Source organism: Megachile rotundata, chromosome 13, assembly GCF_050947335.1.
Source record: "Megachile rotundata isolate GNS110a chromosome 13, iyMegRotu1, whole genome shotgun sequence".
Classification (NCBI taxonomy): Eukaryota; Metazoa; Arthropoda; class Insecta; order Hymenoptera; family Megachilidae; genus Megachile; species Megachile rotundata.
This window is the reverse complement of record NC_134995.1, coordinates 12,396,818-12,412,421: the sequence shown is the minus strand read 5'-3', so window position 1 is coordinate 12,412,421 and position 15,604 is coordinate 12,396,818. Positions and strand designations below refer to the sequence as shown.

At 38.1% G+C, this 15,604-nt stretch overlaps 2 protein-coding genes across 2 annotated transcripts; both read right to left on the bottom strand.

Annotated features, from left to right (window-relative positions):
• On the bottom strand, positions 1 to 2,253 carry Osi18 (DUF1676 domain-containing protein Osi18). The gene is made up of 3 exons (XM_003705460.3): positions 2,050 to 2,253; positions 1,185 to 1,546; positions 1 to 362 (listed from the first exon to the last, which is right to left on the bottom strand). Exons 1-3 carry the CDS (start codon positions 2,151 to 2,153, stop codon positions 82 to 84), a joined length of 747 nt encoding a protein of 248 aa, XP_003705508.2. The 5' UTR covers positions 2,154 to 2,253; the 3' UTR covers positions 1 to 81.
• A 1,016-nt stretch (positions 2,254 to 3,269) lies between these two features.
• Osi17 (DUF1676 domain-containing protein Osi17) lies at positions 3,270 to 13,037 on the bottom strand. The gene is made up of 4 exons (XM_076538644.1): positions 9,724 to 13,037; positions 9,007 to 9,239; positions 7,096 to 7,943; positions 3,270 to 4,524 (listed from the first exon to the last, which is right to left on the bottom strand). Exons 1-4 carry the CDS (start codon positions 10,334 to 10,336, stop codon positions 4,386 to 4,388), a joined length of 1,833 nt encoding a protein of 610 aa, XP_076394759.1. The 5' UTR covers positions 10,337 to 13,037; the 3' UTR covers positions 3,270 to 4,385.
• Between the last annotated feature and the right edge of the window lie 2,567 nt (positions 13,038 to 15,604).

Below are 15,604 nucleotides of genomic sequence, written 5' to 3'. Positions count from 1 at the left end.
TTTGATGAGACCAAGAGATTTTATTATAAATAAGTCAGAGTCGCGCGAATAAATATTAAATAGAAAGGTCTAGGGGTGGGTTTATTTCCTGTACGCTCTGTAGGGACCGTGTGCGCCGGTGTCCCAGTGGGGTGGATGCTCCACTGGAGGGTGTCCATAGTGCACGACCTCGTAGGCGACCTTGGGCTTCGTCAGCTTGAAGATCATCATCGCTCCGCTGAGAACCATCGAGAGAAGACCCAGGGTGAGAGCTTTCCACGTCTTCAAGGCGATCAGGGCAAGAGCGAGCGGCACCAGAGCCGTGGCCTTGAACTTCAGACCCAACAGGAACGGTATCATGACCTTCTTCACGAATCCACGGCCTGCGAAAGGATTATTAAATTTAGTTATGGATTGCTATCTTAAAATTTCATTGAAAAGGTTCATTTTTAAATTTTATTGAAGAGGTTTATTTTTAAGTTTCATTGAGGAGGTTCATTTTTAAATTTCATTGAAGAGGTTCATTTTTAAATTTTATTGAGGAGGTTTATTTTTAAATTTCATTAAAGAGGTTCATTTTTAAATTTCATTGAGGAGGTTTGATTTTAAATTTCATTGAAGACGACTATTTTTAAATTTCATTGAAGAGGTTTATTTTTAAATTTCATTAAAGAAGTTCATTTTTAATTTTCATTAAAGAAGTTCATTTTTAAGTTTCATTGAAGAGGTTCAATTGTAAGTTTTATTGAAGAGGTTCATTTTCAAATTTCATTGAAGAGATTCATTTTTAAATTATATTGAAGAGGTTCATTTTTAAATTTCATTGTAGATGTTCATTTTTAAATTTCATTGAAGCAGTTTATTTTTAAATTTCATTGAAGAGGTTTATTTTTAAATTTCATCGAAGAGGTTTATTTTTAAGTTTCATTGAAGACGACTATTTTCAAATTTCATTGAAGAGATTCATTTTTAAATTTCATCGAAGAGGTTCATTTTTAAATTTCATCGAAGAGATGTATTTTTAAATTTCATTGAAGACGACTATTTTCAAATTTTGTTAAAGATGACCTACCATCAAATTTCCTTAAAAACAACCACCCTCTTTCCCCAAAAACACCTACCATCAAATCTCCCTAAAAACAACCACCCTCTTTCCTCCTACCCCAAATTCCACTAACAAACCTACTAAACTTTGAGTAACCCACCTTGACCGTTCGAAGAGTCCGACAGAGGTACAGTCAAACTACGAGGCATGCTGTCCACCAACGACCTAGGCACAATATTGGACCCTGCAATGGCTTCCGGTAGTTTAGCCTCCAACTGATGGCTCGACAGGTACGCATCCAGTTTCTCCAGCATCAAGGACCTCAGGAGTTCCTTCCGTGCAGGGTCCACGGAGTCGTATTGCGAAGGATAGTACTCCTCGTTGCTTTCGTCAGGAAAGTCTCTGGATTTCACGACTGCCAGGTCCTCGGTGATCGCGAGTCTGTCTTGCTTCACTGCGTTGCTCAGGTAAGCTAGGACTTTTGGTTTCACGCAGGACAACATTGCCTCGTTGTCGATGCATCTGCGATGTGGTATATTTATGTGTTTGTATGCAATGTTTATATTTGTGTTTATATGCAATGTTCATATGTGTGTTTATATGCAATGTTCATATGTGTGTTTATATGCAATGTTCATATGTGTGTTCATATGTGTGTTTATATGCAATGTTCATATGTGTGTTTATATGCAATGTTCATATGTGTGTTCATATGTGTGTTTATATGCAATGTTCATATGTGTGCTTATATATTATGCATTATTTTTATACATGTATGTGTCTGTTTATTTATGTATGCTTGTAGCTGAAGATTCATATATGTATTTATATAAAATGTTCATATGTGTGCTTATATATTATGCATTATTTTTATACATGTATGTGTCTATTTATTTATGTATGCTTGTAGCTGAAGATTCATATATGCATTTATATAAAATGTTCATATGTGTGCTTATATTATTTATGCATTTATGTGTACGTTTAGTTATGCACGTTTGTAGGTGAAATACGATTTGTCTCACCTGTAATAAATATTACGAAGGACCTCAGCCGTGGTCTCGGTCCTCTGCGAGGACGCGACGGCAGCCAAAATGGCGACGGACGCGACGATCGTTAGAAACTTCATGATACCACCGATTTGCGAGGCTAAACACCGAATGCCGGCTCGAACGAAGACAACGCGGTTTTATAGCCGATGGCGACCACGTACGGCCGATGAATTTTGATCAGTGGACGTGTGGACGGTCGAAAGGAAAGAAGAAAGCCTCGTTATCTAGGGTGACGATGTTTTCACGGCTCGAACCCCGGGGACCATTTTCGTTTCGACTTCTTCCCGGCGTTTCCGGTGCTGGACGTGGCTTACACGCTTGCTTTCGGGATTCCAGTTGCTTTCGCCGTGAGCTTGGAAACGCGACTTTGAAATGGTTTGGAATGTTAGCTTTGGATTGTAGGTTTGGGTCGTTAGGTTTCGAACCTTTGGAAATGCTGAGACAAGAAAATTGTTTCGAGAAAAGAGGAATGAAAGAAATCTAACGCAAAGTGAAATTACTCGAGCTTTGATCGTGAGAAGAGAATAGATGAAAGTAAGGTTTATGAGAATCAGCATAATTGGAAGCGGGTTAGAAAGTGATTTGATATGTGAATTTAAGTCACGCTTGCGTAAGGCTTTGTTTGTGGTGTGCTGAGTATTTTGCTATTGATAGATACAGTTCAAAATTTGAATACTGTCATGTTTAAGATATTTTCAAGGTTCTTTTATAGATTTTTAAATTAGACTTTTGTAGCTTTGTGATATGTTCATTTGATAATTTAGGGATTTACGAGGTTGCAAAGTTTGGTATTTGAAAATTTGGGTATTTTTGCAAGAATTATAGGAAAATTTGGGATATTGGTTATCTGAAAATATCGAAGCTTGAAGATTGGAAACTTCAAAATATAAAAACTGCAAATTTATGTATTTGAAAATTTCGAAATTTGACAACTGAAAATTTAGATATCCAAAAACATTCAAGTTTAAATATCATTTTCATAGTTCTTCCACAATCGAATGCAAATCCTCATCTAAAAATTAATTCAACGTCAACAAAAATGATAAAACCTCAATAACTTCCACTACATCAACAACACATTAAAAAGTACAGTACTTGAAATAAATATAAACAACTACCCTTTAATAACTCAATTTAATTCTACTTCCAAAAAATACAAATCAGGATATAAAACAGTAGTACAAGACAGTAGATCTTTTTACAGAATTTATTATGAACAAAACAGTATACATCGAGACTTCGAGGTAGCACGATCGAAGCATCTTACACTTTGTACATACTTTCTACACTTAATCGAGATTTTAATAAATACAATAAATAACTGGGTATGGCACCCGAGAACGTATTTTAAAAGCACATCTTAACAACTAATATTAGGAATTCTTTTATTTAAAATTACGTTATAATAATTTACAAGCTCCACACAATGAAACGCGATAAAAATAACTTCCTGTCTAATTACATAAGGTGTATTATTACAGAAATCATTCTTATGTATCTCTGACAAGGTGTCAATACTCTTTGACACGTCATCAGAAATTAATTTAAATATTCAATAAATTATTCATGGCAATTTTAACTTGACACATATTAATTTTAATTTGAAGAGATTGAAAATTCAGTGTTTTTGAAAATTGTAATTTTTTACTGAATTAAGTTACTGTATTGCTGTATTTGATGAGGACTTGTTAGATTCTTTATCAGAATTATTATTTTGGACTCAATTTTAACTTCTTCAAGAACAAAGAACAGAGACTCTACTAACAAATTATAATTTTTAACAGAATCAATTTATTTCAGTATTATTTAAAAAAGTCCTTGAATTTCTTTCAAAATTTCTTTCATTCATTCAGAATTTCTTCCTCAGAAATTAAGCACCAAGGTTCAAAATTTCAATAAAGCAACACAGCACTTTCACCTTCATCGAGTCCTCCAGAAAATTAAAATTTCCACGAATAATCTATCAACCTCTCTTAAATCTAAAATATCCGAGAGAATATCGTGCAGAAGTTCTCCAGGAACAAGAAAAACGTTTTACCAAAAGCGGTACTAAAACGTTTCCAGAAAATCCTCGGCCACAGGTGTAAAACACGTAATTACATCGAACGTGACATCGTTTGGAAGGAATTTGTCTGACGTGTTCCAGGTAGAACTTGTGCACTCGTATTGCCCTAAATCAACCGCGATTACGCGTAGCGGAATCAACCGGTCAGGAGACTTCGATGCCCGAACAGGAGACTTCGCTGGAGATTTGAACGCTCGGTAGAAGATGATCTTCGTAAAATCGGGAAGAAAAATCCACGTCTGGTTTACTCGGTATTTATGTGACACGGATAAGTTCTTAAGCAGTCGCCTCCATCTTGACCCAATCTCGCTGCGCTCAGATATCGGTGAAATTTCTGGCTGGACGGGCTTTCGGTAACTGTCCGCTTCAACTCTTGTGGGTCTCTGTAATATGAAGTTATTAATAGTTTATGTAACTAGTTTAATGTAGATAGTTTGGAACTAGTTTAATATAGATAGTTTGGAACTAGTTTAGAGATAGATAGATATTTAATATCTGTTACAGATACTTAGATTAACCCTTTGAGAGGCGCCATTCGATTTAATAGAATAATTTAAACGAAGCATTATTTAATTAATTCTATAATAGTGCTAATGTATGAACATACTGAAATAGACAATAGTGGAAATTATTAGTAGAGAAATAATAACTTCAAAAGAAGTCATTTAACGTTTTAATTAATATTTTAAAGTTGCTGTTTGCAAACAGTAAAATTGTCTTCGAGTGCAAAGGGTTAATGTGTGTATGATTAAGTTTATGGCGAGGTGTATGGTGTATGATATGCACTATATGGTTAGGTTAGGTATGATGTAGATGGAGTATCTAGATGTTTACTGTATTTAATGCTGTAATATTTAGACAAAGATATAACAAGAGACTAGACAAGGAAACCTCCTAGAGAGACAGAGGATGAATTTAAATTCCCAAACCGAAGTTCGAGATCAAAGGTGCCGACAAAGAGTGTCGCCTCTGGTTAACTCTATGCTAAAATATTTTGATATTGAGTTAGTTATAAATATCTGATTTAAAAGTTCGAAATTTGGAGACTTGGTAATTGAGAAATTTGAAAATCTGGAAATGTAGAAATCTACAAACCCACAAACTTAAAATATACTAAAACAGATTTTCTGTATAATACTCCACAGTTCCTCTATATAATTATCTCCTTCATACCTACAAACTATTAAAATTAACTATAAAACAAAATAACCTCATACAAAAATCACCAAACATTAAAATAAATTAATATCGAATAAAAACCTAACCTAACATACCCACAACCGCGTTTAAAAATAAAAATAAAATAAAATGCGACAACCAAACCAAATTTTACCACGAATAAATGACTATTCTTCCAGCCAATATTTGTGTGACTTTCGCCATTTAGCAAGTGAAGAATCGCTAACAGAATGATTAGTTTAGTTAGAGAGCAGCACGAACATTACGCACTTCCTACCGGAACTAACGACTCATGTTTCTGCTCGGAAGAGTCTCCACCTCCGCTTAGAGTGTAGCATTGTTTGTTACTCGGCAATGACCGTGAACAGCCGTTCAATATACAGAACGTAACAAGAAAAAGAGACAGGTTTGTGGAACGTGATTCGACGTTCGAGCGATTTGGAACGGTGGCCACCTTTCTCTTTAGTGATCGACGCCTGGTGCCGATCGAAATTCGAACGCGGATAAACGTTTAATTATGTGGCCCTGTTTGATGGTCGACGAAATTTCTTGTCGTCATAAACTTTATTGCTTGATCTACATTTGTAGATTGTTGGAGATTCAAGCTTTTTATTTTGGCAAGTTTGAGGTTGCAGGTTTTGGGTTTTCAAGTTTTTAGGTTTGCAAGGTTGCAAATATTTTGGTTGAGAAATTGTGGAGTTGTGAAGCTGTCAAATTTTCAGAGTTGTCAAACTTTAATATTGTGAAATTATTAAATTCCTAAATTTTTAAATTTCCAATCTCTCAAATTCCTAATCTCCCAAGTTCCAAATCTTCCAAATTCCAAATTTTCCAAGTTCCCAATCTCCCAAGTTCCCATATTCTCAAATTCCCAATCTCCCAAATTCCCAATCTCCCAAATTTCTAATCTCCCAAATTTCCAATCTCCCAAGTTCCCAATCTCCCAAGTTCCCAATCTCCCAAGTTCCCAATCTCCCAAATTCCCATATTCTCAAATTCCCAATCTCCCAAATTCCCAATCTCCCAAATTCCCAATCTCCCAAATTTCCAATCTCCCAAATTTCCAATCTCCCAAGTTCCCAATCTCCCAAGTTCCCAATCTCCCAAGTTCCCAATCTCCCAAATTTCCAATCTCCCAAGTTCCCAATCTCCCAAGTTCCCAATCTCCCAAATTCCCAATCTCCCAAATTCCCAATCTCCCAAATTTCCAATCTCTCAAGTTCCCAATCTCCCAAATTCCCAATCTCCCAAATTTCCAATTTCCTAAATTTCCAATCTCCCAAGTTCCCAATCTCCCAAGTTCCCAATCTCCCAAATTCCCAATCTCCCAAATTCCCAATCTCCCAAGTTCCCAATCTCCCAAATTCCCAATCTCCCAAATTCCCAATCTCCCAAATTCCCAATCTCCCAAGTTCCCAAACTTCCAAATTCCCAATCTCCCAAATTCCCAATCTCCCAAATTCCCAATCACCCAAATCCCCAAATCCCTAAACCCCCAAATCCCCAAATCCCCAAATCCCCAAATCCCCAAATTCCCAATTTCCCATCTCCCAAAATCCCCAAATTCCCAAACCCTACATCTCCAAATTCCCAAATCCTACATCTCCAAAATCTCCAACTCCCTCCTTCATCACTTCAGTCCACACACGCCCATCCGTAACTAGACTAAATCAACACAGCCATCGGAAGTCTCAAGATCCTCGAAAGTCCGCACTTCCGTTTATTCTCCTAACCAACTTCACGGCAGAGAGATCAACGTGCTAATCACTCCTTACCTGGAGAGTTCGTTGGAAACGAGATTACTGTGTGGCGAGTAAACAGTCGGGTTCTTGTACATGCTGCACACCAATCTCTCTCTGCAGACCTCCTCGTTGAATCTCAATTGTCTGAATATCTCTTCTAGCCTACCAACGATTGGCCCATAAAACTCGTCATCGTAACTGATCGTCTGTTTGGGTACAATTTTTACTTCCTGTGCTTTCAAGGTTCCTGTGGGAACCTGTCTAACGTTTTGACCCACGTTGTGGGACGTTTTGAGGTTCGTAGACTTTGATAGTATCGCCGACTGTAGATTAGGGGAGTTCGAAGGTACGGAAGCTTGAGTTCGTCGATCGGCATAAGCGGAGTAGGCCAAATTGTGGGCGGATATCGGACGTTTCTCTGTGTATGTCGGTCCAACTGGGTTATTAGCTAATATTGGTCCGTTTGGTACTATTGGTCCATTTGATACTATTGGCCCGTTTGGTCCGTTTGACACTATTGGTCCATTTGATAATATTGGACCATTAGGTACTATCGGTCCATTCGACACTAACGGACCATTTGGTATATTCTGAGCGTTGGGCGCATATTGTGGTATACCATACGCTCCTGCGTACGTGGGTCCTGGAAACGGCGCTGGCAGCACTCCTGGCACTCGGCCAGGGTCGTTGTGCTGCTCGTAAGACTCTTCGTACGGCTCGATGCCCCACTCCTTCAGCTCTTCAACGTCTTTTCGATATTGTATGTGAGGATGAGCGTAGTCGTAGCCGTCGAAGTCCTCCTCGTCGTGGTGATGATGGTGGTGGTTGTAGTATGTGGGTATTGGCACGGGAACTGGGACGTGGTGATGGTGATGCGCTATCTGAAATTATTGAGATTTTAGTGTGTTACTTGGTTTAGAATGTTAGTTAACATGTTTAAGAAAACGTGGAAAATATTTGGGTCTGCTGTGGAAATGGATCGTACATTTGTATATGGATAGATCACATGTGAGCAGATCATGTATGGACAGATCACGTATGAACAGGTCACATATGAACAGATCACATATGAATATATCACACATGATAGATCATAAACTGAACAGATCACACATGAACATATCATATATGATAGATCATGAACTCAACAGATCACATATGAACAGGTCACATATGAACAGATCACATATAAACAGGTCACATATGAGTAAATTACATATGAAAATATCGTGTATGATAGATCATGAACTGAACAGAGGATATATGAACGGACCACATATGAAAAGATCACATATGAACAGACCACATATGAACAGACCACATATGAAAAGATCACATATGAACATATCATATATGATAGATCATGAACTGAACAGAGCATATATGAACGGACCACATATGAACGGATCACATATGAACAGATCACATATGAAAAGATCACATATGAACAGATCACATATGAAAAGATCACATATGAACAGATCACATATGAACATATCATATATGATAGATCATGAACTGAACAGAGCATATATGAACAGACCACATATGAAAAGATCACATATGAACAGACCACATATGAACAGATCACATATGAACATATCAGATATGATAGATCATGAACTGAACAGATCACATATGAACATATCATATATGATAGATCATGAACTCAACAGATCACATATGAACATATCATACATAATAAATCATAAACTGAACAAACCATATGATAGGTCATGAACACATATGTTCATCTTTTGTTAATAAACGTTAACATTGTAAAAAGATGAACTTCAACATTACAGTTCATTGAAGACAGCAAAAAGAAGCAATTCTAACATTCTCTTTTGTTATTAATTACTCTGAATTTTACTAGGCTTAATTTTACCTAATAAGGTTCTACCAGTTCATGTAAATAGTTCATGTCAGTGACTCCGTATTTACCTGATGATGATGATGATGGTATTTGGTCGCGTGCGACGTGTAATAGCTCGAGCACAGTTTGAAGATATGCGCGAATGCAGGTATGAAGAAAAGTAACAGTTTCAGGAACAACTTCTTGGCGGTCCCCACGCCGAACAGGAAGGGTATCACGAACATGAATTTCACTTTTATCAGCTTGATAATGAGCAGCAGTGCCAGCAAACTCGTCAGCAACTTGTTCTGTATGAACTTCCCTGAAAGAGGAACACTTTTTCAAACTTTCTAATACTTTGGTTCTTTTTAGTTATTAGACTGTGCATCTTTATGCATTCTTCAAGAGAGAAAATTTAGATGCCTACAGAAATATTTGTTATGATTCTTCTTATCAGACAATGACGTTCTTTTGTGAATAAATAGGTAAAAATTATAACAATAATATGTAACAATTATAGTTAATTATTTAACTCTTATATTCTACAAGAGTAGAATTGTTTAGAAAATTATTCGTGTTCATATTAACACGAACTGAGAAAGTAACAACTTGTATAATTTCAATTTGAAGAAATAAATGTCCTGTAAATATTTTTAAAAAATTCCAGTGTCTCAAGTATATAAAAAATAAAAAATAACAAAAGATAACAGAATGTTCAAATAATAATTATTGCATTAATATATTAAAAATAAATAAATAAAATAGAAAATAACAGATAAACTTCCCCCATAAAAGAAATAACGTACTAATTTTCTTGAAGATCCTCCCTTCACCCTGCACCCCCCGTTGTCCAAAGTCCACCCTGACCAAAGCGCCATTCTCGTCGACCTCCTTCGGACTAATCCTAATCGCCGCCCCCTCAAAAAAGAAATCAGGCAGCTGGATCTCGTAATCCCGAGTAGCAATGAACTTCACCGCCCTCTTCCTCAAAGCATCGGTCACTTCCTCCAAAGGCGATCGTTCCTCCTCGAACTCTCGTCCTGTTTCACTTTCCTCTTCATCGCAGTCGTCCTTGACTGATCCTTCCACCAGGTTCTCTTCCAGCGAGTTCCTGCGACACGTCCCGTAATCCAGGTCGTTTTTCGTCAGCGTCAACCCCTCGAACACGGTAACATTGTCCCGGTCCACAAAAACGTTGTCCAAATACGAGTACGCGTTCTTCTGAATGCACGAGAACGTCACTGATCGGTCACAGTCCCTGAACAGGCCGCTCCACAGCTCGTTACCGGTCTCGTTCTTCAGCAGACCGTCCAGCTGGAAGATCCTCGTGTAATCCTTCAGGTTTTTGAAGCTGAAGAACTGCGAGCTGGCGCGTGCCACGCAAAAACACGCGACGATCAACAGCGTCCTCGAATGCATCGCACCGATTTCCGGATAACGTTCGAAACGAGTTTCTATGTCGCACTTTTGGTTTCTTCACCCACGTGCACGGTTTATCCCCCTCCCTCGACCTCGATTATCTTCCTGGATCAACCTTCACGCGCACTTCATGTCACCTGGCCATGTCACGTATTTGCTCCGAGATCGCCAGACGCGCTCCGCTCGATCTCCGGCTGAAAACTAACCACGAGCTTCCCGGCTCTCGGTTACGATTCACTTGAGCGTCAAGTGTGTCAAAGGCTCTCCTACTCCGGCGGCCATACCGTGGAAGGTCATTATCGTCTCCTTCAGATGCAACCGGCCGAGCTTCGGGTTACTCGCGGGACTTCTAAGGCGTTCACCAGATCGAATTTTCGTATGCGCGACCAAACCTTTGCCCTGGCGTTCCGGGTGAAAGCTGGTGGAAAAGCCTCTTCATGACTTGGGGATCGCTGTGTGTACGATTTCGATTTGAGCTGTAATGGGGTCTGCTTTGTTTGATCGCTGCGGTAGGTTATTTGTGATGCGTGTTTGTAGAAATTTGTAGATGGGTTTGGTGCTGGATTTCTATTAGCTGGGTAATTTATACTGGGTCATTATTAGTTTGATGTAATGATGTGGCAGAATTGATATTTATGATGTAGGTACGGAGATAGCTTTAACTGCTATGGAAATTGAATATCACTCACAGAAATGAAGTATGAAGTTTGATCACATTAGTTGAATAGTAATTATGTATGTGAAGATACAACACACTGTCACAGAAGTGTCACTAAAAGGAATTCAAGGTTAACCTCGATTCAAGGTCAGTCTCAAGGTTGATATTAATTCAAGGTTGACTTGAATTTGAGGTCGATATCAACATTCTTAACAATTTCACATATGTTGTAATTTACACACATGTTACATATGTATCTGAGCATCTCTATTGACTCTATCTTAATTCAAGATCAGCCTCAATTTAGGGTTGATATGAATTCAGTGTGGACAATCAACATTCTTAGTAATTTCACATATGTTGTAATTTACACATATGTTACATATGTACCTGAGCATCTCTATTAACTCTATCTTAATTCAAGATCAGCCTCAATTTAGGGTTGATATGAATTCAGTGTGGACAATCAACAGTCTTAGTAATTTCACATATGTTGTAATTTACACATATGTTACATATGTATCTGAGCATCTCTATTGACTCTATCTTAATTCAAGATCAGCCTCAATTTAGGGTTGATATGAATTCAGTGTGGACAATCAACATTCTTAGTAATTTCACATATGTTGTAATTTACACATATGTTACATATGTACCTGAGCATCTCTATTAACTCTATCTTAATTCAAGATCAGCCTCAATTTAGGGTTGATATGAATTCAGTGTGGACAATCAACAGTCTTAGTAATTTCACATATGTTGTAATTTACACATATGTTACATATGTATCTGAGCATCTCTATTGACTCTATCTTAATTCAAGATCAGCCTCAATTTAGGATTGATATGAATTCAGTGTGGACAATCAACATTCTTAGTAATTTCACATATGTTGTAATTTACACATATGTTACATATGTACCTGAGCATCTCTGTTGACTCTATCTCAATTCAAGATCAGCCTCAATTTAGGTTCGACATTAATTGAAGGTCGACATCAACATTCTTGGCAATTTCACATATGTGATAATTTACATACATGTCACATATGTACCTAAGCATCTCTACTAGCTCAACCTTGATTCAAGATCAGCCTCAATTTAGAGTCAACATTAATTCAAGCTCTATATCAACATTGTTAACAATTTCACATATGTGATAATTTACACACATGTTACATATGTACCTAAGCATCTCTACTAGCTCAACCTTGATTCAAGATCAGCCACAATTTAGGGTCAACATTAATTCAAGTTCTATATCAACATTGTTAACAATTTCACATATGTGATAATTTACACACATGTCACACATGCACCTAAGCATCTCTAAGTTCATAGTCAGAATTAATTCTCCCATTGCATCTGTCAACTTACCAGACACATAACATAAACACAGCTCAACAAATATTAAAATATCCATATAAAACTAGTGTTATATCACTTTAACAGCTTGAACACCACATTCAGCACTAAACACGCCGTTTTCAAACAGAGCAGAATTATCCGTGCAGTTCGATTACTGCACCAGCATGGTTTTTCCATGAAACTGCGTGGACCCGTTGTACCGTTCACTACGGGACTAGTCTGATCTCGCAAGTGATCCACTTCGATTATCGTTCGATTACCGTCTAGGAACACTGGCGGGGATCGTGGACTTTCGACGAAGTCGACGACTCACGATAAATGGAAAAAATGTGGGACGCGAGAGTGAAATTTGGAAGAAGGTTCGAACATTGTTAGGATTATTGAGATTTTGTGCTCGTAATTTTTGGTATCGGGGTTAACTGTGCTGCAGGTATTTCGAGATGACTAAGCATGCTTGAAATGAGAAGCGCGATCTGGAACACTTGACCAATAATCAGCAACTTTTACAAGTGGAAATTATGATATTGGAGAAACCGTGAAGTGTACACTAATTTAATCACTAATTTTTGTATAATTGCTAGGATTAACAAAATATTATGCAAAGTGTGTGCAATTCAATCTGTTATTTAATTACACGAATGAGTAGCTACTTCAAAAAATTTGGTTTACAAATGATCTGATAAATACCGTTACTCGAAGAACAAATTGAAATGAAAATAAATTAAAATTGAATTAGAAAGAATTATGATTCCAAATTTTATAATAAAAATACTTATCTTATCACTTTCATAAATAAAATAGAAACTTAAATAGGAAGCAGCCATAAACCGGAAGAAGCTAATACATTCTGAATAATACTACAGAGTATATTATCTACCTTTCACTACAAATGTAGTACAATATACAATAAATAAATAACTATTCACATAAATTTTCACTTGCAGACAAACTTCACAACTTCCTCCGTTACCATCTCCCACTTCATTCAAACAAGTTTCAAAATCAACTTGTTATAAAATTACACGCTTCAAAAATCAACAACATCAAAGACGCTCTTCCGCAAACGCTATTTCGATACAAATTCTCGTATAACTTCCTCCTCAAGGTTTTCACTAACAGCTCGTCGGTGAAGGTGTTCCCATTATCCGGATTGGAGGCACGAGCGTTACACTAGCAACCTACATTCGTCAGACACGTACGATAGACCTAGTGTTATCATGGCTGCCGGTCTGCCATGTTCTTGATCTTCGAAGGGAAATGATTTCAATGCCGCTACTTCCCTGACCTTGACTGACAGCTCTCCTTAACAACGTTTAATGGCTACGTGATACTATGCACATTTGTCACACCTGTACGAACTTGATGATGAATAATTACGTACTCCATTTCCGCGTATCGTGCGAGGTTGGAGAAAGCTTTGATGTACCGGTTTCTGGTGATATGGATATCAGTTGTGCGGGAAGTTGGCATGCGAGCGGAGTTTTAGGATTGGGAGGACTGGAGGAGAGGGAGAGAGGGAGTTTGGGGTGGTGCAAGGTTGGGATTTTTTGGGGTTGGTGTTTTGGGGAAGGTGGAGTATTGGGGACTTTGGGAGATTTGGTATTTGAGAAATTTGGGATTTGGGAGATTTGGGATTTGGGAGATTTGGGATTTGGGAGATTTGGGATTTGGGAGATTTGGGATTTGGGAGATTTGGGATTTGGGAGATTTGGGATTTGGGAGATTTGGGATTTGGGAGATTTGGGATTTGGGAGATTTGGGATTTGGGAGATTTGGGATTTGGGAGATTTGGGATTTGGGAGATTTGGGATTTGGGAGATTTGGGATTTGGGAGATTTGGGATTTGGGAGATTTGGGATTTGGGAGATTTGGGATTTGGGAGATTTGGGATTTGGGAGATTTGGGATTTGGGAGATTTGGGATTTGGGAGATTTGGGATTTGGGAGATTTGGGATTTGGGAGATTTGGGATTTGGGAGATTTGGGACTTGGGAGATTTGGGACTTGGGAGATTGGGAACTTGGGAGATTGGGAACTTGGGAGATTTGGAACTTGGGAGAGTTGGAACTTGAGAGATTTGGAACTTGAGAGATTTGGAACTTGGGAGATTGGGAACTTGGGAGATTGGGAACTTGGGAGATTGGGAACTTGGGAGATTGGAAATTTGGGAGATTGGGAACTTGGGAGATTGGGAACTTGGGAGATTGGGAACTTGGGAGATTTGGAACTTGGGAGATTTGGAACTTGGGAGATTTGGAACTTGGAAAATTTGGAACTTGGGAGATTTGGAATTTGGGAGATTGGGAACTTGGGAGATTGGGAACTTGGGAGATTGGGAACTTGGGAGATTCGGAACTTGGGAGATTCGGAACTTGGGAGATTGGGAACTTGCGAGATTTGGAACTTGGGAGATTTGGAATTTGGGAGATTTGGAATTTGGGAGATTTGGAATTTGGGAGATTTGGAACTTGAGAGACTTGGAACTTGGGAGATTCGGAACTTGGGAGATTGGGAACTTGGGAGATTGGGAACTTGGGAGATTGGGAACTTGGAAAATTTGGAATTCGGGAGATTTGGAACTTGGGAGATTTGGAACTTGGAAAATTTGGAACTTGGGAGATTTGGAACTTGAGAGATTTGGAACTTGGGAGATTTGGAACTTGGGAGATTCGGAACTTGGGAGATTCGGAACTTGGGAGATTGGGAACTTGGGAGATTGGGAACTTGGGAGATTGGGAACTTGGGAGATTGGGAACTTGGGAGATTGGGAATTCGGGAGATTGGGAACTTGGGAGATTGGAAATTCGGGAGATTGAAAACTTGGACGCGTGGAAATTCTAATTATTAGTCACTTGGGACTCCATTATGGACTTATGGGTACTGTAAATTTGGGTAAAGCTAATTTGGGGCTTTGGAATACTAAAATTTTGGGGTGTTCCAAATTTTGGATAATGGTAGCTTGGGCTCTTAGGCTATTGGCTGTGGAGTCTTGGGATATTAGAACATTGGAATATTAAGACTCTGATAATATCAAACTTAAATATAAAAACTGATATAAAAACTAATTGTAAGAAAGACTAGTCAGAAATTTAGAATTCTCTCTCAATTACAACGACATTAGCTCAACTCCCACCTAAATCCCCCAAATCCAATTCAATCACAGTGCTCACCTTCGTCAACTAATTAATAAACCAATGTCATCGACAGCTACCTGACTCTACGTTTGAAAATTTTTATGGCCACC